At 32.5% G+C, this 27,385-nt stretch overlaps 1 protein-coding gene across 5 annotated transcripts in view; it reads right to left on the reverse strand.

Annotated features, from left to right (window-relative positions):
- The window catches only part of Faf1 (Fas associated factor 1), a 384,137-nt gene that overhangs the window by 224,530 nt on the left and 132,222 nt on the right, over positions 1-27,385 (reverse strand). For all 5 annotated transcript variants that reach the window (XM_078026234.1, XM_078026231.1, XM_078026233.1 and 2 more), the window contains 2 exons: positions 11,755-11,846; positions 6,457-6,548 (listed from right to left, as the gene is read on the reverse strand). In XM_078026234.1, the coding sequence (XP_077882360.1) occupies positions 6,457-6,548; positions 11,755-11,846 (184 nt within the window). The remainder of the gene's footprint in view (positions 1-6,456; positions 6,549-11,754; positions 11,847-27,385) is intronic.

Below are 27,385 nucleotides of genomic sequence, written 5' to 3' on the forward strand. Positions count from 1 at the left end.
CAATACCAAGCAAGAAATGTCAAACCTTCTTCAACGATATTTATACAAGATCTTAAGGCTCTGGCACAAGCTAAATCTTCTGCCTAGAATACTCTTAACTCTTCCCTTCACTTAAAAGATTCCTTGATCATTCATGTCTCAACTTAAATAGTACATATTCAGAGAGGCCTTTCCTGATCTTAAAAACTTCCATTAGTCACCCAATTACTCTTTATCATGTCATCTTATTTTGTTTTTCTGCAAGTACTTAGGATCACCTCTTTTTTTCTGTTACCTTATTTATAAACAACCCCCATCACCTCTACACATATTACAAACCCCATCACCTCTACACATATTACAAACCCCATCACCTCTACACATATTACTCTGTAAACTCTGTGAAAGCAGGGACCTTGTTTATCTTGTTCCTCATTTTATCACTAGTACCTACAACAAAGACCTAAACACATTATAGGAATATACTCAGTATATATCTAGTTAATGAGTGAATAATTGACACTCTTCATGTGTAATATGACAGATTCTCCATTTATCTGAAACACTTTATGATAAGTTTGACAACAGTAAAACAACCAGTAAACAGAATACAGATGATAGACTCCCTCCAAAATAAAACTCACTTTGCTCCATTAGTCATGAAACTTTTCATATTCATTACAATAGATGTTTACTACAGACTTCTTATAACACTTTTAAGTTTAGGGAGATGCTCAGTAAGAATACTCTTGTTCTTTATAGTTCAGGATCTAGTTGGAGAGATCATCATACATCAAACAGTATGAGGATGAAGAAAACTAAGGATCACAGAAGAAACCTGTAACCTGAGGCTACGAAACTTATTGTAGGTCATATACAGAACAGACTCTGTTTAAATATAATGTCAAGAGTTTCTTTCAATACCCCATACCAGATTGGGAAAAACCAGAGGGAACACTGGGCAAAGATAAAGTCTAACTTCATGTCAAGGAGTAGCAATTGTCTACTTCCTTAAATTTATGAGATATTTGTCCTTTGTTAACCAAATATCTAGTTTCTGCTCTTCAGCATTAGAATTCCACTCCTTGGCTTAGATGTCTTTTAAGAGGCAAATATTCTTAGGAATATTGGAATGCACTTTACAGTATGCATTCCAAAAATATTTCCAAGTATCTACTATGTTTCAGACACTCTTTTGACTGCTAGGGACACAGCAATAAACAAAAGTGTCTTGGTTTTTTTGTAGCTTTACGTTGTGATGGGATAGACAATAAATGTGAAAGATTTGGTATGTGACTATGATCGGTCAATTTCTCCTTATAATTCTGTCAAATTTTGCTGACTTGTTTACACAAATTTACAGCTGTCACATCATCTTGTACTATAATGCTCATAACTTAAATTTAAGTGATATTAATATCACTTTTCAAATACTTAATACTTTCTTGAAATCGTTATTCTCATAACTATCACACGATTTCTATTTCAGTGTTATCTATAAATTTAGACTTTGTTACAAACTATTACTATTACAGTGCTGAAATCTAGAACCCAAAAATATTGCCCATTTGGCATCAAATCTTTTTATTCTTTTCTATTCTTTCACCTTTCCCACTGACTCTAAACCTACTAGCTAACTTCATTTTAAAACTTAATGAACTCCACCCCTTCTTCCCTGCTAAGAATAAAATGTATCCCTTTAAAATTCATACATCCAAACCATAACCCTCAATGTGACTGACAATATTTGGAAATAGGGTCTTTAGTAGGTAACTCAGACTAAATGAGGTCATAAAGGTGGGGCCCTAATGTGCTGGGACTGAAAAGGATCAATATCTCTGGAGGTACCCCTTCCCCTTCCCCCTCCCCCCTCCCTCCCTCCCTCCCTCCCTCCCTCCCCCCCCCCTCTCTCTCACACACACAGTTTTTTATAGAAGACTTAGATCTAAGACACTCCTATACCCCTTTTTGGTTGTCAGCCCTTTTTTGGTTTCACTTGTTAAAATTTTTCCTATTTGCTGTTTCTTTCTCCAATAATTATCCAGTCTCTAAACACTACTTTTTTCCTTAGTAGTCAAGTTTTCTGAAGATAATATTAACTCCTTAATTCTCACTTATCCCTTAAAATCTACTATATTCTAGTTGTCCTTTACACCATTCTACCGAAAGTGATTTTAATAAAGTCATAAATTACTTATATATGTATCAATGGCCTTTTTAATAATCATCATCCTACAAAATGTACCTCAGTATCTTACAATATCATTCATCTGAGACAAAAAAATAAAGGTACAAGTATAGATTTTTCAGGAAGATAATTAGCTCAGTTCTAGAATTTAACTCTGAATTAAATACAAGACGCAAAAATGTCAGGCTGCACATACAAACTGGACATTCAAGTTTGTAAATACAAACTAGACTGTAGAAAATGAAAGGTTGAGGAGCTGGGATTGTGGCTTAGTGGTAGTGCACTTGCCTGACATGTGTGAGGCACTGGGTTGGATTCTCAGCACCATATAAAAATAAATAAATAAAATAAAGGTATGTGTGCATCTACAACCAAAAATAAAAAATTAAAAGAAAAAGAAAATGAAAGATTGAGATAAAATGTCAGGGAGAAGGTACAATAAATAAGAGGATTGCTAAGAATAGAACTCTCGAGAATACTAATATTTAGAAATGGTGAAGAAAAGAAAAACTTACAATGGAGATTCAATGAAGCAACCTGAATTTAGAAGGAACTAGGAATAAATATAATCTAAAAAATTTTTTCGGAAAAGGTAAAAAATTTTTAGAGGCCTCATATCCTCAATGAATAGATTTACACACTTTTTGAGGACAGAGCTTTTCTTTATCCAGTAAGTAATCAAAAAAGAAAAAAAAACAATGATATGAAATCTTTTCTACAATAATATGAAACATGTAGTTTTTTACCTTTCTAATTTTCCTATGACTTATAATTTAATTTGCAGCTGTGACACAGAGGCTTCGGCCTTACAATTAATTAGTGAAATCTGATTTTCCCCCTTTTTTGAGACAAGTCTCACTAAGTTGTCCAAGCTGGCTGAACTTATGATCATTTCACTCAGCCTTCCAAGTACCTAGGATCACAAACACATGAAGCTGTGCCAGCTAATTTATTTTTCCAATGTCTTAAAATGCTTTTTAACTGTTATAAAGATCATGACTAAAGAGTTTGCTCTTAAATTCTCAAAAAGCTTGAAATTCTGTTTTCTAAATGTATAATTTACTTTAAAATGATTTTTAATTCAATTTTAAGTGTTCATATGATAATTTTGCAACTTTAGTACCTTTTTTCTTTCCCCAGAAATTATAAATACAAAGACTCAATTACCAGGCACCCCCTAGTGGCAGTAAAGTCAAGAAGATTTTTTAAAAATAATTCTCACCAAAATTTCAGGAGAAAATGGCTTGTCAGTAAATAGTTTAAGAATTTGGTACTTTATGTTTTATTAAATTATTTAAAATTTACTTAAGAGTAAATTTACAAACTGAAAATTCATGAATATTCTTGAGAAGAATCACAGTAGGTGAAATAATATAAATAAACTCCCTTCAAGAGTATGTATTGTTTTAGAGAATATTAATACTTTATAGAAAAAGAACCTTATGTTTGCTATTGCACTAGAATTGGAATGGTGATATCTAGGAGCAGAACCTTATCAGAGTTGTTGCATTATAATTACTTTATTCTACAACTACCACCCCCCCCCAATCTAGCAACATCCACTGAACTGATTCCAGAGAAAAATGTAACAAAATATCAATAAAATCAATTAAATATAAAACCAACCACCTAAACAAAATAGTTTTTTTCACAGAATTTACTATTTTCATAATTTGAAATGGTATATAACTCTAGGAAATTTTTTTGTACACTATTATTTAGATGTCAAAATTATTTTTATTTCATGAAACACCAAATAAAATGAAAAAAATTACAAGTTAAATTAATTATTAGTGTTAGCTTTTAAGGTTTTCTTTTTTTTGGAATGATTTCCATGAGGGTTGAAGATAAAGCTCAGTGGTAGAGCACTTGCCTAGCATTCAAAGGCCCAGGATTCAATCCCCAGCATCATAAATAAATGAATGAATTTATTTCCCATGAAATGAGCACTGAAAGTATGTTATAAAAAGCTAATTTCTTGGGGGTGGGGTTGTGGCTCACAGGTAGAGCGTTGACCTAGCACATGCTAGGCCCTGGGTTCAATCCACAGCACCACATTAAAAAATAAATAAAGGCATTGTGTCCAATTACAGCTAAAAATTAAATATTTTTTAAAAAGCTAATTTCTACTTATACCAGAAGAGATAGTGGTAAGGCTACCAATAAATAAATAAACAAACAAACCAACCCTGACTTTTTAGTTAGGTTTTACTAAAATCTATACTAATATGACTTTTATAACAGCAGGAATCTACATATCCCCTTTTTACATTGTATCTTTTGTTGGCCTTTGAACTTTTCTCTTATTGTTTCAACATAAGAAATGGCATCATTATAACTTGATAAAAATCCATGAAGTCAAATAGGAAAATACTTCTGTGCTTTAGTTCTCATTCTCTAATAAACACTGCCATTTCAGCAGTATTGTAGGCCCCTGCTTGCCTAGGGACCGAGTGATTAGCAATAAGAGGTCAGCCACATGGCAATGAAGAACATTTCCATTAGCCGAGGAAGACATTCTGATAAATCCGTTTAATCATACTATTGGAAAGCACAAGATTATAAACAATGATGCTCCTATCTGCTTTTAATGATGTGGATTACATACTATATGACAGTGATAACACTTTATTAACTAACTTACAAAATAATGTTCTACCTGACTAGATACAGAATCACACTTACAACTCTTTGTCATAAGCTCATCTGAGTTTTCTGTCAACATTACTATAAACACAAGGATTATGTTTGTAGTTTGTACATTTGTGATTATTTGTGCATATTCCACTTTTCATTTATATGATCTACATATAGAAGATGAAGAGCAATACAAGAAATTTTTATATTCTTAACCTAGAACAAACTATTTACAGACTATCAAATATAATTATGCTAAACTTAACTTTTCAGTTCAGTGATTTTCTACTTTGATGAAGCCAAATTTAAGATTCCCCCCCCCCTCAGTACTTACCTAAAAATAAGAATATTTGGTAGATGACTGGGGAAGAACTTAATGATATTCAAAGCTTAGGAATACAATTTTCTCTAGCACATAAACCAAGCAAATCCACAAACCAAGTTATATTAAAAAGAGGAAAAGAGGCCAGGCCTGGTGGTGCTTGCCTGTAACCCAATAGGCTCAGGAGGTTGAGGCAAGAAGATCCCAAGTTCAAAGCCAGCCTCAGCAACTTAGCAAGACCGTGTCCAAAACTTTAAAAACAAATAAATAAAGGGGGCTGGGAATGTGGTTCAGTGGTTAAATGCCCCTGGGTTCAATCCCTGGCACCAAAAGAATAAAAAATAACTAATGAATTAAAAATAAATAATAAGAAGAAATGTGTATAAAAATGTGTATAAAACTGAAAATTTAAAAATCAACTGTAGTTATGGGGTAATATTGTTTAAAAGACTCACAAAATTATTATTCTATCATTAGTATAATCAGTTACTACAGATCATTTGCTTCATCTGGCAATAATAAATTTAATGTGCTATTAAATACTAAAATCTCTTTAAAATTCCATAAATGTGTTGAAAAAATGAAAACAAAAAACAATGATTTCCTCTATTTCTTTTTTTTAACATTTATTTTTTAGTTGTAGGTGGACACAATACCTTTATTTTACTTTTATGTGGTACTGAGGATCAAACCCAGTGCCTCACGCATGCTAGCCAAGTGTTCTATCTCTGAGCCACAGACCCAACCTAATTCCCTCTATTTCAAAGAGAAAATAATCTTAATAAAAATTTTATGTCTGTTTTCCCAGTTTTATTCTTCAGAGCCCAAAGAATATTCTTTAAAGGTATGTCTTCCTCCCTTTCCCCTAATACTGGAGTTTGAACTCAAGGCCTTACACATACTAGGGAAGCATTCTAATACATCCTCATTCACTGATTCATTCATTCATTCATTTTGATACAGAGTCTCTCTGGATTGCTAGTCCTCTAACTTATAATCCTCCTGCATCAGCCTCCCACCCAAGTAGCTAGGATTATAGGCACCACATGCCCAGTTTAAGATATATCTTCTTTTGCAATGAAAGCTCAGAGCTCCATCTATTCTTTCTCTTCCCTCTAACTCTAATTCTTCCCTTTCAACCAGAAAAGAGTCATTATAACTATTTTTAATATACTGGAGTTTTGCTAAAGATTTTCTTTGAGTAAGAAGATTCTGCCTCTAAAACTAACAAATTATCCAGACTAGATAGTTATAGCTTAAAGTAATAGCTTAAAGCAATTTAACAATCAAACTTTTCACTTCAGATTCCCAGGAAAAGCAAACACCTTACCCAGCATGACTAGATGATGAAGGTGGTGGCAAATCTGGTGTAAGGACATAAAGGCTGTTGTTTTTTGGCAAGTGTAGGGATTTTAAGACCGTCTGAAAAAGAAAAAATAAAACAAACATTTGTTGATTTATTTTTTTTTAAATAATACTTGAAAATTTAGCAATTTTCTAGTTTGACTTTTTGTCTTTTGGAAATTTCCTAAATAGGGTAATACAAAAGTGCTGAATACAAATAACCTAATTTCTCTTGTATATATTATAAATTAGTCAAATTATGACTATTAAAGTAAAATGTAAATTCTTTAGCTCATGAAGAGTTACAAATGGATAAACACACACCTGAGACTCATTTAATTTCTTCACTCTAGAAGTATATGTTTGCAACTAATATGCACTGATTCCAGAGTCATTATGACAAATATTAGCAATGAAGATTTTCAGAAATCATTAGACCTAAGAAAGATAAGATAATAGAGAGCACCTCAAGCTAATGATTCTGTAGATAAGGAGGAATTACACCCTGAGAGGTTACCTAACTTGTATATAAGGAAGTATTAATTAGCTCAATTTACTCTTACTCTAGAAACCTTTCCTGTTAAAGCTCTCTGTCTGGAGGGAATAAATTACCCTTGAGCCACATCTGACCTACCATCTAAATAAACCATATTTATTACATTTCTTAGCTACAAAATTCAAACATTTCAAACTCATAATATGATAGTAAATACTTACTGAAATACTTTTTGGGCAGCAATAACATTAGGAAGTATATTTTACATCACAGCTCAAGACATAAACTTATTCAACAGATATTTTATTGTGTCACATACTCCTTGATAGGATTACTCCAGCCATGGAGGATAGCACTGACTAGAATAGTCTAAAATAAAATTCCAGTCAGAATTCACATTTTAGTAGGAATAAATAAAGTGATCAACCTATATAACTGAAAGGGATGAGTTTTTGTTTGTTTGTTTGTTGTTGTTTTTGTTGTTTTTACTAAAGATAAATCAAGGAAGGAAGAATATGAGATATAGGAGCTCTGTGATTTAAAACAAGCTGGTTTCACTTGGAGAATGTAAATTTGAGCAAAGACCAAAAGTTGATAAGAGAAAAAAGCATGAGTATATATACACAAAGAATATTTCAAGCAAAGGAAAGAGCCAGTACAAAATGTTTAAGGAACAAGAAGGAGTTCAATGTAACTGGAGCCAAGTAAGCACTGGTAGGAGATAAGTCATACAGTAACAGCAACAATAAGGACAGAAAACATGTTGAACCATTTCTATTAATGTAAAGGTTTGGCTTTAATTCTGGATGAGAGAGAAGCTACTGTTGTAACATGATCAAATTCATGTTTAAAAAGAATTATACTGGCAGCCTGGTTCAGAATAGATGAGAAAGGGTTGGCAGAGGAGAGCAGGAGAGCAGGTTAATGAAATAAAATAAGATCAAGCTGATGGGGACTTGAGTCAGTGTGACAATAGAAGTGGGGCAAACCAGTTGGATTCTGGATATGAAGAAGGTGCCAAAACATTTCCTTACAAACTATATACGGAATATGAGAGAAAAGTATCAATGATGACCCTAAAATTTTAGCTTAAACAAGTAGAAGGATGAAATTGCATCAACTGATATGGAGAAGGCTAGAGATAAAGACTTACATTTTGGACCCACTAAATAGAAATGTCTACTAAACATTCAAGTAGAGAAAGTAAGTAAATGACTGGTTATAGAAATTCGGAATTCAAGACACGTCTGATATGGATATATAAATTAAAAAAATATAAAATTACAGGAAAGAACAAAGTCATCAGCTGAGAGTAAGAATGAAGGGTAGTGTAGATAAACCAAGTATATACATTAGGATTTCCTAGCAACATTAAGGAGTGCTCTGAAAATCATGATCATGAATTTAAAAATATACTATCAGGATAATTTTGTTTGTCTCCAGCTACATTTTCCTATAAGACACAGAAAAGCCAGAGAGTTGGATTTAGTCAAAGTAAGGATTTCAGTCGAACATGAGGCATATGTATGCAAGAAAATTATGATGACTAATCATGAAATTTAATCTAGAGTAAAATGTGGAGAAAATGATATAATGGACATGAAAAGAGGGAAGAAAAAATGAACTGACAATATAAATTGGGTTAAGAATTGTTGGGATTAGGATATCTAAAATAAGTGAGCGAGAAAGATGAGATGATCAGCAAAAAAAAAAAATGGGAGCTTGAAATTAAGATAAGAGTTGTCATATTAAAAGATGATAAGGTCTGAGCTAAGTGGAGAAAGATTTTTGTAGAGGAGATATTTATGGAACTAAAAGGTTAAGGTATTAGAAAAATCATTTACATTATATTAAGAATTAGGAAACAGTAATTATAAACCAGACACTAAAAATTATCAGGAAATAAAGGGTAATGACTTCAATAAGTAGATGATATAATCTTTTGACATGAAAAATCCAAAGTCAAAGGAATTTTACAGAAGAAAAACAGATAAAGGTCTAGAAAAAGAAATGAGGAACAATGAGGCTGAGGGAGGAGAGAAGAGGATAGCAAGTTGGGAGGTCAGCCTGGGAAACACAGAAAGACCACAATGGAAAAAATGACCTCTGTCTTCAAGGGAAGAGTTTAATAATAGAAGGAATTATGCTAATGATTAATTCCTTCCACAGCAAATCTCTGCATGTAGCAAAAAAGTTTAAGACATCATAGAGGAAAACGGACAGAGACAGGTATGGATGTGTAGGGACTATGAGAATTTAAGTGAGGAATGACTTGGGAATCTCATACTCCTTGCAGTGATTGACAGGGGGGGGGGGGAAGGTGTAATGAAATTAGTCCAGACTAAATCAAAGCAAATGATAATACAAAGTTAAAGTATTAGAAAGCAAGGAATGGCTGTTTAGTAATACTTCTTAAGCATGCAGATGGAGGTAAGGACTCCTAGGAAAGGATGATCTTACATAAGCAGGGAATAAGAACTTATTCTTTTTTGCGCTATTAGGTATTAAATCTGGAGATGTTCTATCACTAAGGGCTATACAGCCCTTTTTATTTCATTTTGAGACAGGGTCTTACTAAGTTGTCCAGATTGGCCTTAAATTTATAACTTCTTGCCTCAGCCTCCTGAACAGCAGGGATTATAGGCATGTGTCATGGCAACCAGCTTGAGAGTATTACTGAAACAAAGGCTATGTTAAATATTATAACACACAGCTTAATCAACATTTTCAAAATGATTGCCTTAGCCAGTGTAGTGGTGTGTGCCTGTAATGGCAGCTAATAGTGAGGCTGAGGGAGAAGGATAAGAAGTTGGAGGTCAGCCTGGGAAACATCAAAACCCCACTGGAAGTGGGGGTGGGGGGGTGTTTCTCTTAAAAAACTACTGAAAATTCCATGCAAGATTTTTTCATAGTCACAAGTTTCTAAATAAAAGAATGAATAAATAATATCTATGTAAATGATTACATTTTGGTGTTTTACTTATTTTTGTCAAGACTGTTAGTTCATACTACTCTCTCTTTTTGTTTTTAATAAATCCATGTATAAACTAGAACAGCCAGAGGCTTGAGTTGTATGTAGTTCAATGATAGAGCACTTATCTATCATGCATGAGGCTCTTTTGAGATCTCTAGCATTACAAAAATAGAAAAACCACTTAGCACCAGTGGTCAGCAAATTATCAACCACTACAAATTCAGCCTGTTAACTGTTTTTGTATAGTCTGAAAGTTAAGAATGATTTTACATTTTTAAATAGTTGGGAGGAAGAATATCAAAAAGAAGTATATTCTCGTGACATGAAATTACATAAAATTTAAATATGTTGTCCATAAATAAAGTTACATTGGGACAGAATTATGCTTGCTCTTTCACATATTGTCTACGGCTGCTTTCACTCTTCCTTGACAGCCAAGTCAAGTAGCTGTAATAGAGACCTTAAGGCCCACAAAGCCTAAAATAATTATTATGGTAGTTTTATACAGAAAACAGTTTGCTAACTCCTAACTTATATCTAAACTTATAAATATTTTGTCTACCTGAAATTCCTGTAAATAACTTATTGAAATACTCTCCATATATCACATAAACTCACATATGACCTAAAATCACAAGACTATCTGAAGCTATTCACAGAGAACTGAACAAAAAGTTGCAGATTCTATTTATGCCTGATTGTAAAAATATTGACTCAGTAACAGTATGGGAAGAGTCATATGGGAAGAGTCAATATATTATTTCTATCTCAAACATTAAAACTTTAGATTTAACTCATTTCTTTTCCTCCGTCCTCACTCTTTCTATAAAAAATAAGGTGTATGAAACATTTTATACCCAAGGCTACTAATACATGCCTAAGAACAGAAGCTATTATCTGAAAATTACAACATTGCAGATTCTTAAAATATTATCCATTCCACTCACCTGCCACTATCCAAGTAAACAAAGAAATATTCTATCATTTAAATTTTCTAAGTTTTAAGTTTCCCATTATTATCTTTGTTTCATAATTTACACTTGCAAAAATGTATACATTGTATGAGGGGCTGGATGTGTAGGTCAGTTGGTAGAGTGCTTGTCTCGCAAGCACAAGGCCCTGGGTTCAAGCCTCAGCATGCCCCCCCCAAAAAAAATGTGTATATATATATATACACATACATACACACACACACACACACATTGTGTGAGACTTCTTTCAGGTAAGTAAGTAATTGTTCAATAAATTATCATTCCAGAGCACTCACTAACACTCTTATGAAGTTTGAGAAAAAGATGGACATCTTAAAAAAAAAAAAAAAAAGAGAGAGAGAGTGTCAAAACTCCTATAAAATACTTAGAAAAAAATACTCCACATAATATTTTCATTTACATAACTCATTTAAACCTTTTTTTGGTTTAGTACAAAAAGACTTTAGCTTGAAAATCACTGTGGATTACATAAACAAAATTACTATCACCAAATCTATTTCTGGCATATATAATAATATTAGTTAAAATCAATTTTTATATACAAGTTAGTCAATTGCATAATTTAATTTTATTTCTTGGCAATTTAGACACTCACACTGGCCATGTATGATGGTACATGCCTATAATCCTAGTGACCAGGGAAGCTAAGACAGAAAGATTACCAAGTTCAAGGCTAGCCTCAGAAACTCAGTGAGGCCCTAAGCAACTAAGTGAGACCCTATCTCAAAACAAAAAGGGCTAGGGATATATACCTCAGTGATAAAGGGGCCCTGAGTTCAATCCCCAGTACTAAATATCAAAAAAGCAAGAAAAGAAACTCACACTGTCCTCCACATCTCCAGTTTTCCAGCCTTTTAACAGCATTTTAGACACAGGAATCTGAAGTTCATTTTCTAGAATCTGTTTAATTTCTCCTGTATAAATAAAAAAAGACCAAAGATTACCAACAAAAAAACACTGCCAACATTTATCCATAATAGGACTAGCATTAATATTTCCATATAGTATACAATGACATTTTTCACATGCATGATATTTTTAAAATTTAATCCAAACTTCAAATTTCCTTGATCAAACAACTTAGTGCCCCCTTGAAAAACTCAGGCTTCAACATTAATTATGCAAAAATCCACAATTAATTAAATAGTTCATTAATTAATGTACTAATCTGTTTAAAAGCATGGCTTCTAAATAAATAGATATCAGTGACTAGGGGTTTGAATACAGAAGCCAATCAATTGACAATATCTATCATGTGTTCTGTATATGATAGGAGTAGCAGATAAAGTAATAATAATAATAGTTCATAGAGATTAGGTTTTATAATGAAAATCTATGTTGAAATTTTATTTTGGGAAAATAAAATAACTTGCCTGCTCTTATTTCTGCTTCTATAAAATGGAAAAGAAAATCACCTATCTCATGTATCCATAGGATACAAGTATGAAAGGAGATAATATACCTTAAATAAGAAGAGACTGAAAAAAAAAGCCAATGTATATGATCTACAAGACAATTTAAATTTTATTGAAGAGTAAAGCAAAAGAATTTCAGAGGGCAGGGGGAAACTAGAGATGAAACTTAAGGAAATTCTATTCAGTAAAGATACGAAATTGAAAGGTTTTTATAAAAAAATTGAACAAGATGCTAATGAGAAACAGTGAGGAAGCACAATTTTTCCATATTTTTCAGAAATTCTTTTTCACAAATCACATCTACTTACAAATTAATGCTATGAGCTCTCATACCATGCTATTTGAAACAGAACACTGAATCAAAATATGCAAATCTGTCATATATCTGCTTATACTGGATTGCTGCTGGTCTATAATTTTAGAGTAAAAATAATTTAATTTCACTTAAAAATAACAGAAACATCTGATCTAGTTAAAGAGGGAAAATAATTCCATGCCATTAAAGGAAAAGCAAGAGGAAAAAAACTTATGCTGCATAAGTTCTATGCAACACAACTGCTGATGTAGGTAATGCTACAACTTGCCTCAGTGATAATTTTTACTTTCCAAAAGAAAGTTCCTATCTGGACACTTTGGATAGTGCCTCGCCATCATAAAAACAATTCTAGCTCAACACTATATTTGTAGAACAAACTTTAATCAACCTTGTCATTCAAAAATGTCACTGCTGACAAAGAAAGTATCATTCTGTTTACAGAAATAGTAAAAAGGTAAGCTTTATTTTTCATACTAAACACATATAAACATTGCCTTTTCATTCAGGCTAAGGCTGGTATTTCTGGAGCTGTGCCTGTCTAGAACTGGGCATATGCATTTGCAAAAGTCTGTTCAATGCTTTCTTCTTCTCAGAAACATACTTCCACCTGACACCTCCTTCTTACAATCTTGAAAACAAAAAAAACAACCATTAAAAAAATTTAGCTTAAAGTCTCAATTACTGGGGGCTGGGGTTGTGGCTCAGCCATAGAATGCTCACCCAGCACATGTGAAGTGCTGGGTTCTATCCTCAGCACCTCATAAAAATAAATAAATAAAAATAAAGATATGGTGTCCAATTGCAACTATAAAAATATTTTTTTTAAAAAAAAGTCTCAATTACTCTTTGCAGAAAGCCTGAAGAATGAAACCAAAAAAAAAAAAAAAAAAAAAAACTTTTGTCCACAGACAGGAATAAAAAGCAAAGTCAGTTATCTAATCTTCTTTTCTCCTCCCCCTTACTGCTACCTTTTCTTGTCCTCTAAGAATTCTACTACAATTCTCACTATTCTGTTCTTTTTCTATGAAATCAACTTTGTTAGCTTCAGAATATGAGTTGAGAGCATGTGGCATTTGTCTTTCTGTACCTGGTTGATTTCACTTAATGATCTCTTCTTTCATCCACTTGGACACAAATGATAGGATTTCATTCTTTTTATGGCTGAATGATATTTCACTATGTATCTATATCACATTTTGTCTACTCACATCCCCACCAGTTAATTTACATCCCCATTAAGAGTGACAGTTCCCCTTTTCTCTTCATATTCACCATCATTTTTTGCTTTTTCATTTTTACAGGTTTTCTGACTGGGGTGAGATGTTATCTCACTGTGGTTTTAATTTATATCTCCCTAACAATTAGTAATGTTAGCATTTTTTTTCATATATTTTTTGGCCATTTGTATAACTTCTTTCCAGAAATGTCTACTCAAATCAGGCCTCCACTTTTTTTTTTTTTTTTTACAATAAGGCTCTCATTAATTTGTCAAGGATGAACTTGAACTACATGGCTCAAAAGATCCTCTTTCCTCAGCCTGCTAGGAGTACAGGCATGCACCACTACACAGGCATGTTCACATGTGTGAGGACTGGACACCGAGAGCTTTACATTTGAGCTACAACCCCAATCCTTTTGATTTTTTGAGACAGGGTGTTGCTAAGTCACTGAGGGGTCCTGTTAATCGTTGAGGTTGGCCTGGAATTTGACATTTTCCTACCTCAGCCACCTGAATCACTGGAATTGTATTAATTTTTTTTAATTTTTTAATATTTATTTAGTTAGTTTTTCGGCAGACACAACATCTTTTTTAATTTTATTTTTATGTGGTGCTGAGGATCGAACCCAGCACCGTGCTCATGCCAGGCAAGTGCATTACCGCTTGAGCCACATCCCCAGTCCTATTTGATATTTTAAAAATCAGATTATTGGGTTTGTTGTTGCTGCTGTTGTTGAAGTTTTTTATTTTTTATATATTCTGGATAGTAATCTTATCAAATATTTCCAAAATCTTTTCTTATCAAAGTTTCCAAATATTTTCTCCCATTGTTTAGTTTGCATCTTCATTATAATTAGGAGGGGTAAGTTCTAATTTTATACAGCACAGTTTGGTGACTATAGTTTAACAACTTATTATATATTTTATGAAGAACTGAAAGGACTTTGAAGGCTCCAAACACAAATAAATGATAAATTTTTAAGGAGATGGAAATGCTAATTAATTACCCTGATTTGACTATTACACACTAAATACATGTATCAAATTACCACATTGTATCCCATAAACATGCACATTTATGTGCTAATTAAAAAAGAAAGATTGAAGTCTTTTAAATTTGCACTGGAGAAACTCTAAAATATTTTCACTAATAATAAAAGTAACACATACATATTTTAAGAAAAAAATACAAAAAACAATTCCTATATCAACCCCCCCCAAAAGAAAACAAAGCCAGAACCACGACAACAATCTGAGTTCCTCATATTTTAACAATTATTCTGTATTTACCTCAATTCAAAAAATGTTGGTTTGAGTTGTATCATTATTACAACTCATGAGGTAACATATACATTAACTTTCTAGCATGGAAACTGTCAATGTAGGCTCTCAATTACCTGGTTATTGTGTTTTAGGATATCTAAAATAATTTAGAGCAGAAAAATGCTATAGTACAACAAGTCTCATTCCTACTTGGATCTGCCCAATTCCCAAAAACTTACCACAAAATAGCACTGCCTTTAGTGTTCACCCCTCTTCCCCATGTTATTTGGACAATTGTCAAGATAGGCCATTGTCATCAAGAACAGATCACTGAATCCAATAGCTTACTTTAAAAAAAAACAAAAAAAACCTTGAGGTACCTCAAAAATTAAAAATAAAACTACAATTTGAATCAGCAATTCCACTAACAGGTATATGTCCCAGTGAAATCAGTATATCTAAGAAATCTGTACTTCATGTTCATTGTAGCACTGTTCACAATAGCCAAGAAATGGAAACAACCTAAGTGTTCATCAGTGGGTACATATACACAATGGAATATTATTCAGTCATAAAAAAATACTATCTTTTGTACAACATGAATGAAAAATGGAGCTCATTATGCCAAGTAAAATAAGCCAGGCGCAGAAAGAGAAGTACCACATGATTTCAATCAGATATAGAATCTACAAAACTTCACAGAAGTTCATAGATGTTGAAAGTACAATGGTGGTCACCAGAAACTAAGGAGTAGGGAAGAAGAGGAGAAAGGTGAAAGGCTGATCAATGAGTACTAAGAAACAGAAGCAAGAAGTCTGGGCTTGCTGTATACTGTATATTTTAAAGTGCTAGAAGAAAGGATTTTGAAAGTTTTTACCAGAAATGACAAATATTTGAGGAGATAGATATGATAAACACTATACTTTCATGCAGGTATATGTGGTATAACTTGGTACTCCAATAATATCACATTAATATCCCTAATGTACATTTTTAGGTTTAATATGTCAGTTAAAAATAAAATTTTTAAAAAAACTTAATTGAATTATAATTTACAAATAATAAAATTATTTGTGATTTTTGAGGTGAGATTTAACAATATTTTCATTGTTGCAATCACCATACAATCAAGATAAAGAACATTTCCTATAACACAAAAAGCCTACTTATACCATTCTGAAATTAAAAACCAGCCTCCATACCAACCACTGATCCTCATTTTCATCCTAAAAATTAGTTTTGTCTGTTTTCTTTTCTGTCCATGTTGTTCATCCATGTTACTATATATATCAATTATATAGCTCCTTTTCATTGCTGAGTACTATTCCTTTATGTGGTTGACAGCTTCTGAAATGGCTTCCAATCATCCCACCTCCTATTGCCCTTTATAAATCTCCTTGAGGGTGGTTGTATCTAACTATTGTTTCTATAATGGTCAACAAATATATAAAAAAAATATTCAACATCTCTACCAATTAGAGAAATGCAAATTAAAACTAGGATTCCATCTCACTACAGTCAAAATGACAACTATCAAGAATACAAGTAACAATAAATGCTGGTGAGGATGTGGAGAAAGTGTACACTCATACATTGTTGGTGGGACTGCAAACTGATGCAATCATTATGGAAAGCAGTATGGAGATTCCTCAGAAAACTTGGAGTGGAGCCACCATTTGACCCAGTTATCCCACTCCTTAGTTTATACCCAAAGGACAACATACTACAGTGATGCAGTCACATCAATGTTTATAGCAACTCAATTCACAATAGCTAAGTTATGGAATGAACCTAGTGCCCTTCAACAGAAGAATGGATAAAGAAAATGTGATACACACACACACACACACACACACACACACTGGCATATTACTTAACCAAAAAGAATAAAATTATGGCATTTGCCAGTAAATGGATGGAACTGGAGACTATCAAGCTAAGTGAAATAAGGCAAAATCAAAAATCCGAAGGTCAAATGTTCTCTCAGATATGTGGATATTAATACCCCATAAGGGTGACAGGGAGAACAGAAGTTCACTGGATTAGACAAAAGGGAAAGAAGGGAAGGGAGGGAGGATAGGAAAAGGAAAGACAGTAGAATGAATCAGACATAACTTTCCTATGTTCATATATGAATACATGACCAGTGACACACCACATCACATATAATCACAAGAATGGGATCCTAATTAGGATAAGTTATACTCCATGTATGTATAATGTGTCAGAATACACTCTACTGTCATGTATATCTGAAAAGAATAAATTTTTTAAAAAAGAATAAAGTAGAGTTGGCACAGTGGCACACGTCTGTAATCTTGGTGGCATGGGAGGCTAAAGCAGGAGAATCACCAGTTCAAAACCAGCCTCAGCAAAAGCCAGGTGCTAAGCAACTCAGTCTCTAAATAAAATACAAAATATAGGGGGATGTGGCTTAGTGGTTGAGTGCCCTGAGTTAATCCCCAGTAACCCCCCCCAAAAAAAAGAATAAAATAAAAGTGAAATAATATCATCTCAGAAGTTAGATCACAAAATACTGAGACTTATATCTCTTTCTGAGGCCCCCAGTTCAACAGCCCACAAGAAAATCAAAAACAACTGATCTCAGAAGTAGGTTTTTTTTCTCAGTTGAACCTTGAGACTACATAATGATTGCAGCCCAAAAGAAACTATTTATACCATGATTCCTGATTTATATATAACTGTGAAATAACACATCATCTTTTAAGTCACTAGATTTGGGTAATTTCTTACAAAGTAACAACCAATACATGTGGATATAGTACAATTGTTTACCTATCTGTTGGTTGATGAATATTTGAGCTGATTCTATTGTTCCATACTGGAAATAAAAGCCACAATGACATTATTGTGAACATATGTATTGATTTCTCTTAAGTAAATACGTTAAGAACAGAATTGCTAGACAGAACCTTGTTTAACCTCATTTAAAAACCTGCCAAACTATTTTCCAAAGTGACTGTACCAAGTTCCATTTGTTCCCTATCGCTAACAACAATTGAAACTTTTAGTGTTTTTAATTTTAGCCATTGCAACAGGTATAGTTTCTCATTGTAATTTAAATTTATATTCCCTGATTATTAATCACTAATGCCACTAAGCATCCTTCTGTGTTTACTGCCTATTTGCATATCATCTTCTATAAAGTACTGAATAGTATTATCAGTGGACCTATCATTGCTCTCTATCTGAGGAGCAATGTACTTGGTCTCTCCTTGTAAAGTATTATTTGTATGTTCTTGAGCACCATCCTTTATTAGTTGACAAAGTTCCCTTTAATTCCTATGTTGCTCTTGTTTTGGTTTTATTTTTTAACATGAAATGGGTATTGAATATTGTCAAACGCTTTTCCCTTCATACACTGAGATGATCAAATAATTTTCTCATTATTGTACTAATATGGAGAATTACAGTGATGGTTTATAACCTGTTAATCAAGTCTTTCATTTCTAAAACAGCATACTTCATGGTGAATACACTTAATTATATTTTGCGGATTCAATTTGCAAATATTTGTAAAGGATTTCTGCCTCTGTAGTTATAAGATTTGCTTTCTTTTTTTCATGTAATGTCTTTTTTCATATAATATCTTTTTAAAAATATTTTTTCATGTAATATCTTTTTTCTTATATTTTTTCCTGTAATATCTGTTTTAGATATTAGGGTAATGCTGGCCTCATAAAAATAAATTACATAATGTTTCATCTTTCTCTGTTTTGTGAAGGATTGATAAGATTTCTTCCTTAAATATTAGGTAGAATTTACCAGAGACACCATCTGGGCTTGGGGTTTTCTTAATGGGAAGGTTTTGTTCGTTAATTCAATTTATATATTTAATGTACAAGTACTCACGCATTTTACTTTTACTTCTGTAAGTGCAATAACTTGTACACTTAAAAAATAAATTTTCTAATCCTTTAAAGTTTCATGTATCTTTAAATTTTGCTAGCCTAAGTTTCTTCTTAATATTGCTTATGGGGGCTGGAGATGTAACTCAGTGAGACAGCATTTGCCCAGTATGCTCAAAACACTAGATGAGACTTCCAGCCAAGAGAGAAAAAGAGAAAGAAGAGAAAGGAGAGGAAGAAAGAAAGGAAGGGAGGGAGGAAGGGAGGAATATTGTCCATGTGTTAATATTTGTGGGTACCTCTTTCATTCACAATGTTAATAACTTGTGTTTTCTTTTTTGTTCTTGTTCATATTGACTTTTATTAATCTTCTCAAAGTTTTAAGTTTTGCTCGTTTTCTTAATATATAACCATTTTCTACTTTATTGACTTCTGCTCTTATACCTATTTTCCTCTGAGTATACTTTGGGTTTGATTTCCTCTTCTTTTTAAAATTTCTTAATAAAGTTATGGTTAACATAAAATAAACTGCATATATTTAAAATCAAGAATTTGATAAATGTTGACAAGTATATCCAACAGTGAACCACCACACTTAAGGTTATGAATTTATCCATCACTCCCCAAAGGTATCCTTATGCCTCTTGATAATTCCTCCATACTGCCCTTCACCTTCACCCAAGGAACCACAAATTTTATTTCTAGACTACAGATTAGTTTGAATTTTCTAGAATTTTATATAAATAGAATTGCTGAATGTTCTATCTGGCTTTTTTCAAAATAAATTGTCAGAGATTGTTCTACATTATTGCATGTAACAACAATCCTATGTTTTCATTACTAAGTAGCATTCTATTGTATGGATAGAAATCAAATTATCTACTCACTGACTTATAAACATATGGGGGTTGTTTCTGGTTCAGGGCTACTACAAATCATGTTGCTATGAACAATAATGTACATGTCTCTGATGAACATATGCTTTCGTTATTCTTGGCTAAGTACCTAGGAGGGAAATGGCCAGTGTATTTTTAACTAAGAATCTGCCTAATTTTTTTCCAAAGTGGTTTTCTCTTGTAAGCCTTTTAGTTCACTAATCTTTTCTTCTTCAACTTCTGATCAGCTATTAAGTACATCTGGTGTATTTGTCATCTGAAGGAAGCATCACAGTCTTCATCTCTGGATGTTCAATTGGGTAATTTGTACATTTCTAAGGACTTTTTTTAAATCTTTTCCTCTCTTTTTGAACACAAGTAATAAAATTATAATTGTTCTAGTAACATTACTTAATAATCCTAACATCTGTGCCAGCTCTGGGTTTTGATTGATTTATCTCAATATGAGCCAGATTTTCCTGCATTTTTATATGTCTGATGATATTTTTTACCGGATGCTTAACACTGAATGTTGTCTCTTTGGGGTGCTGGATTTTTCTATTCAGATAGATGCATAGATAGATTCTTGAACTAGCTTCTGTGATGCAATTAAGTCACTTGGACATAGTTCAATCACTTTGCATTTTGTTTTTAAGATTTGTTAGTCAGCCCCACCAGAGCAGTACATCTAAGGCTAATTAGTCACCAGTACTGAATGAAGCAAGACCCTTCTGAGTAGTCTATCCAAAGCCCCATGAATTGTGAGGTTTTCTAGTCTAGCTGGTGGGAACAGATACTATGCCCAGTCTTGTTCCCATAAGTCTTTTGGGTGGTGTTTTAAGTACTTTTAGGAGTGAGAGTAAGTCTGATTACCGTTATTCTATCTTGGCTAGAAGCTGAAGTAAGAACTTTTCTTATTTGTTGGTAGAAATTTCAATTATTGCTTTTATAACTTTCTTCTCTTATAATTAATCATTTGAACTTAAAAGTTCTTAAGTTTCCCTCTTAATATCAATTTGATGACATCAAACAATCATAATTCAGATCAAAATATTTCTAAATTTCCTTTGTGAGTGAGTTCTTCTTTCACCTATGGTTTATTTAGAAATATGTTTGTTATTTCCAAATATTCTGGGATCTTCCCTTTGTGGAATATCTCCCTCAACCCACCTCCAGATTCTTTTTAAAGAGTACATTACTACTGAGTTTCAGCAATTTGATTATAATGTGACTTGATATGGTTTCCTTTAAATCTGGCTTCTTTCTAAATAAACTGTCAGAGATTTTTCTACATTGTTGCATGTAATAACAATCTATACTTTCATTATCAAGTAGTTTCTATTGTATAGATATGAACCAAATTATCTTCTTAGTTCTGGTTTATTACCAAATAACTTTCTGAGATCTGTGAATTCAGTTTTCCTCAATTTTGCTAGCAATGGACTATTTTCTTTTTCTTTAAAATTTCCCCTTTTTCACTATACCATTTATTTTGGAGGTTCTAATCACTCATTATACCAATTTATTTCCCCATACAGGCCACTCAGGCTCCAGCCTTCCCTCCCTACCCACTTATTCCAGTATTTTTGTTGTATGTGTGTGCACAGCAGTTCACATTGCTTTGTTGCTATGTCTCCTAATTCATTGATATTTTCTTTAATCTCTGTAATCTATCTGAGTAACTTTTTAATTTTACAATTTCTATGTTCAGTTATATATTTTTCATTAGGTTATTTTCAAATATTTTACATTACTTTCCTCATTAAATTCTTGATTTCCTTTACATTGCTAAGCATGTTTATAAGACCTGTTTTCAAACCCTGTCTACTTCGTCACTGCTATTAAAGGATATATTTTTATTTTCTACTTGTTCTTGGGGTTGTAATTCGTAAGTTATTTCTACTTTTTGATTGACTGCCAGACATTGTGAAAACCACATTAATGAGTGTCTAGATTTAGTAGTTTGCCTTTAAAAGAGTGTGGAAGTTTATTCTGGCAAGCATTTAAACTTCTTGTATATCAGACTGATTATTCTGAAACTCCTTTATAAGCTTTTATCAGGTGCATCTAAAGCAGTAATTCTCAAAAACATAGCTAAAAGATTCCTGAGGTTCCTTGGGACTGATAATACAAAAGTCCTGCTGTGTAAAACTGCAGATGTCTTACCACAAATAAAAACAGAGGTGCTAAAATGAATGAGTTGTCACTCCATTATATTTTTCACCACCAAAAACAAAAACATTTATACATGTTTCATGAAGTAACAAAAATATTACTCTTATTAAATTTTGATGTTTTTAACATAATGTGTAATGAAATTGGAATTACCTAAAAGCACTTCTGCTACATACTCAAGTGTAATCACTGCCTTAAGTCAAAGGACTTGGTTTTTTTCGCAGAATATCATTTTTATTTGAACAAGTAACTAACAAACTATAGCATTCAAACTACGTATTTTCTCAAAATTGAACAAAGGTGAGCCAGTCAATTAAAAAACACACACACACACACACACATGAGCAAGGCCCCGAGTTCCAATTCCCAGTACCATGGGGAAATTTTGAAGAAAACAATTGCAACATTTGTTTTCATTAAATTTAAACCTTCAAATTAAAATCCAAATGTTGAGGGGCTGAGGTTGTGGCTCAGCGGTAGAACACTCACCTGGCACATGTGAGGTGCTGGGTTCGATCCTCAGCACCACATTAAAAAATAAAAATAAAAATAAATAAATAAATAAATTATTTTTTAAAAATCCAAATGTTGATTTGTACCTGCCACTAGCAGACTGATAACTTCCTTATACATTTGTTTTGTGAGATTATTAACAAATGTATTTGATTATCATGTATGTATCAATATATGATTGATATGCATACTGAAGTGAACCCATATTTTCCAAGTGGTTAATTCATATATATTCCAGTAATCTCAATTTTACAGACATCCTAGCTCTTTTCCTCAAATCAGTTAAGGCTCTTCAGCTTGCTTAAGGTCCTTTTTCCTTTTTTAAATTCATATTAATCCTACACTGAAATATAAGATATTTCAATGGATTTTAATATAACAGAATGTTAAAATTTCAAAGTAGTTTCAGAGTTTATATTGCAACTAAACTTAAACCATCCATCACTAAGTTTTGGTACAGTATTTAAAAAGAATGTCATAATTACCTAGCTATTCAAATACTCTTTTCTCGAAATACACATCTATTTAAAGTAGTATTTTCTTACACTCTTCAATAGAAGTAATATACTGCAACAGAATGAGGGGAGTTGCTGACTTCTTTCTATACAGATAAAAATCTGAAGTTTGCCAAACTTTTTGGTTTTGGAAAGTTATTTTTCATTTCAAATCTCATTTTTGATGACATGCAATGGGTTCATTATTGCTATACATTAATTAATCAATAAATATTCTTTAATTTTCTCAGTTTAATTATAATACGGAAAACATTATTTCTGGGGTCACTACTAATTGTCTCATATGTTTCCCTCTGGACTATTAAATGAATTTAACAGTCTCTTAGCCTCATCTATGAGTTCAAGGGATTGTTTAGCTTACCCAATTATACACAGATTAATATTCAAAGATTTACAGGAAGCATGATCAAGATTTCTGAAATTTTTCTCTTGTCTCTAGATTGTTCCCTATATATTCCAGTGTCCTGGCTCTTTTCCTCAAATCAGTTAAGACTTTTCAGCTCTGCTTAAAGTCCTTTTTCCTGAACCAAAATAGAAACCTCAGCAGAAAAAAATCAGAGGCAACTACAGGGCTCACCTGGCTTGTTTTCTGTGTCTCAGGGATCACAGACAGATGCTGCTGGTTTTCCAGTGCTTAACAAGAGTTGTTCATATATTTTGTCCATTTTTTCAGGCACTCGAGTGAATGATGATATAAACCTAGCTATTACCAGAAACTAATTATCCTGAAGAATAATATGTATATTTCAAATGTTGCTCTGAACACAATTTTCTTTGTAGAAATTCTTGTAATTTTCTGTAGTGCACACCAATTACTACCAAGAAATAGCTCAATGATCTGCCAAGATTGAGGAATTTCAGAAAACTAACCAGTCACAAATAGAATCCATAAAAAATTTATTTCCCCAACTATTAGGCATGCTAATTCTATTTTACATGAAAATGCCTACCTTCATATTGGACAATAGGGTAGGTTATATTCACACAGTTGTATGTTAACATGAACCAAGCTATTACCATAAATCATTTAACAATTTATATTATAGATTAATAAAGATAATTCAAATGTTGCTGAGTAAAATTGTCTTTCCTTTTTGTTTATTTTAAATTAAGCAATTTTTATTTGTACATATTAATTATACAGAATAATGGTTTCATTGTGGCATATTTGTACATGCATATAACATAATTTGATGAATTTCACTCCCCAGCACAATCCCTTGTCCTCCCTTCTTCCCTGGTCCTGATCCCCTTCCTCTACTATAATGATCTCCCTTCTAATTTCACAAAATTCCTTTTTATTTTATTTTTTTCTCTCTGACACAGTCTTTCTGAGTCAGGTTTAATTTACTTAGCATAATACCCTCTAGCTTCATCCACTTTCCTGGAGAAGATATTATTCCATTCTTCTTTATAGCTGAATAAAACTCCATTGTGTATGTGTGTGTGTATATATATATCACATTTTCTTTAGTCACTCATCTACTGATGAACACCTAGGCTGGCTCCATAATTTGGCTACTGTGAATTGTGCAGCTTTACGGGAATGTATGTATCTCTAAAATAGGCTGTCTTTAATTCTTTTGGATAGATACCAAGGAGAGGTATAGCTAGATCAGAAGCTTTGCTTTTTGTTTTTAACAACAACCTTTTACTAGAACATTCTAATTTTGAATGAACAGAAAGTTTAATTTAAAAAATTAAAGTAAAATAGGGGGAAAAACCCTATCTAACCCCAAGTCAACAATTACTCAATGAATTTTGGCATACCCAAGAAAAAAAATAATCAGCAAAAGGTCATTCCATCTAGTCTGCTTAACATACCAATAAACTAAGAATAGATTTTCCAAACTCTCTATTTGCCACTTAAATGCCTGAAAAACGGATCAGTTCAAATATTTTTTTAATTTTTCTTCAGAGTTCCAAATCTTAACAAACAATCTAAAAAATGCAGATTCTATAGAAATATCTTTTCTCAAGTTCATTTTGAAAATTAGGATTTAAATTTATAATATTAAACACTTGTAATTTTCAAAAGGCAACTAAACATGGCTGGGAGGGATCTGTCCCTATAAAACACATGACTACTAATATATTCCTATTATTTCAGAAAGGAAAACTACAGTGAAAGTGGATACTGTGGTTGTACTAACAATTTCCAAGCAGAATGTAGCAAACTATTATAGTATTATGATCACTACGATGGAAAGCACTGTTCCCTTTCTCTTCATGACTATTAGTAAGCCAAATTATAAGCCCTCTCTGGGCTTTATACACACACACACACACACACACACATATTTATTTATATACACATTATTTCTATATATTTTTAAAGCTACAAATAACATTTCAGATTAATACTGCTACCATTTTTAATAAAAAATGTCAACACAAGATGGCGCCAAAAACTCAAGAGTAAAATAAAACCTAACCCATTTCAAAGCTGACATAAATGTCACCCAAAAGAAATAATATGTGCAAAATATATTTCAAGTACACTCAAAAACAATTTTTTTCTTGTTTCAGTAATATTTTTGTAATGTCACAAGAAAGGAATTATTTCATATCCTTGTCAAAATTTATTATTTTGCTCCCACCCCCATGGTTTGGATTTCCCTTTCCCTAATGATTCACGATAGTGAACATTTTTTTCATGTGCCTAATAACTATTTCTGTATTTTCTTAAGAGTATTTTAAGAGTATTCTGTATTTTCAAGTCCTTTTTCTATTTTTAAATAGGACTGTTTTCTTTGTTAGTTGTAGGAGTTACTAGAGGGTAGGGGTAGAAGGGGGGTGAGGGTAAGAGAGCAGGAATGAGGAAAAGGGAGATGTTGATCAAAAGGTTCAGTTTCAGGACTGGGGCTTTGGCTCAGTGGTAGAGCCAAAGTGGTAGAGCGCTCACCTAACATATGTGAGGCACTGGGTTCAATCTTCAGCACCACATAAAGATAGATAGATAGATAGATAGATAGATAGATAGACAGACAGACAGACAGATAGATAGATAGAAAAAAAATTTTAAAGGTACAGTTTCAACTAGGCAATTCTAGTGCAAAGTATGGTGAATACAGTTAACAATAATGTACTGTATATTTCAAAACTGCAAGACTAGATTTTTAAATATTCTCACTACAAGAAATGATAAATATATAAGGTAACAAGATGCTAATTAGCGGGCTGGGGATGTGGCTCAAGCGCCTGGCATGCGTGCAGCCCGGGTTCAATCCTCAGCACCACATACCAACAAAGATGTTGTGTCCGCCGTGAACTAAAAAAATAAATAAATATTTAAAAATTTCTCTCTCTCTTTTTTTAAAAAAAAAGATGCTAATTAGCTTGATTTACTCATTCTACAAAATAGTTGTGTATTGACACATCACATAATACCCTATAAACAATTAATAAATGTCAATTTAAACACACAAGGCTAAACTAAAATGTTTCTAATACACAAATAAAAATAACTATGCACATTACGACCACAATTTGACATGCTGCTTATTCAGGTTTTTAAATGATTCTACAAATTATTTGGGCAGTATAAAATTTTCGGCATGGAGGCAACAGCTATCAGTTTGCAGATGGACAAAACAATGCTGACACACACATCATTTGTTGTCTACCCTTGCCCAAAAGTACAGATTATAATTAGTCCTCTTGTCATTTTGTGTTCACAGTATCTCTGAACGGCAAATAAGACTGTTGTTCTTTTCTTCTTTTTGCAGGTACTAACAACAACAACCAAAAAAAAACCCTAACACTCATTATTCACAATATGTGTCTGGGACACTGAGGAGTTAAGGCATTTGCCAAAGATTACAAAACTAACCTGAATTACAGAGTCAAGACTAGATTAAATGTACAGATTCTGGAAAACAATAGTTTAATTAACATGAACTTCTTCAAACTGAAAACACACTTCCTAAATGTTTTAAATCTTTCCATATTTGATTCTTTGAAACTAAAATGGTCTAATAAAAGAGATTTTAAGAAAATAGAATAAACATGAACAAAAAGGGACAAATAATTCAAATAATAACAGATTTTTTTCTGAATTTCAGAAAATTTTCTGAATTTCAAAAAAAAGGCTATACAGAAGAAGTCCAACAAAAGCAGATTTGTTCACAGCACTAATTCAACAATCTTTATTAAACAAATACTTGTATGTTAAGTTAAATCCAACATTAGATCTTGGAGAAATAATAACAACACCTACCCCCAAGGAAATCACACTATTTTATACTAGAAAGTATTTTACACAGGGACTAATGCTTTAAAAGTAATTCTAAA

Source organism: Ictidomys tridecemlineatus, chromosome 11 (genome assembly GCF_052094955.1).
Source record: "Ictidomys tridecemlineatus isolate mIctTri1 chromosome 11, mIctTri1.hap1, whole genome shotgun sequence".
In the NCBI taxonomy this organism is placed as follows: domain Eukaryota; kingdom Metazoa; phylum Chordata; class Mammalia; order Rodentia; family Sciuridae; genus Ictidomys; species Ictidomys tridecemlineatus.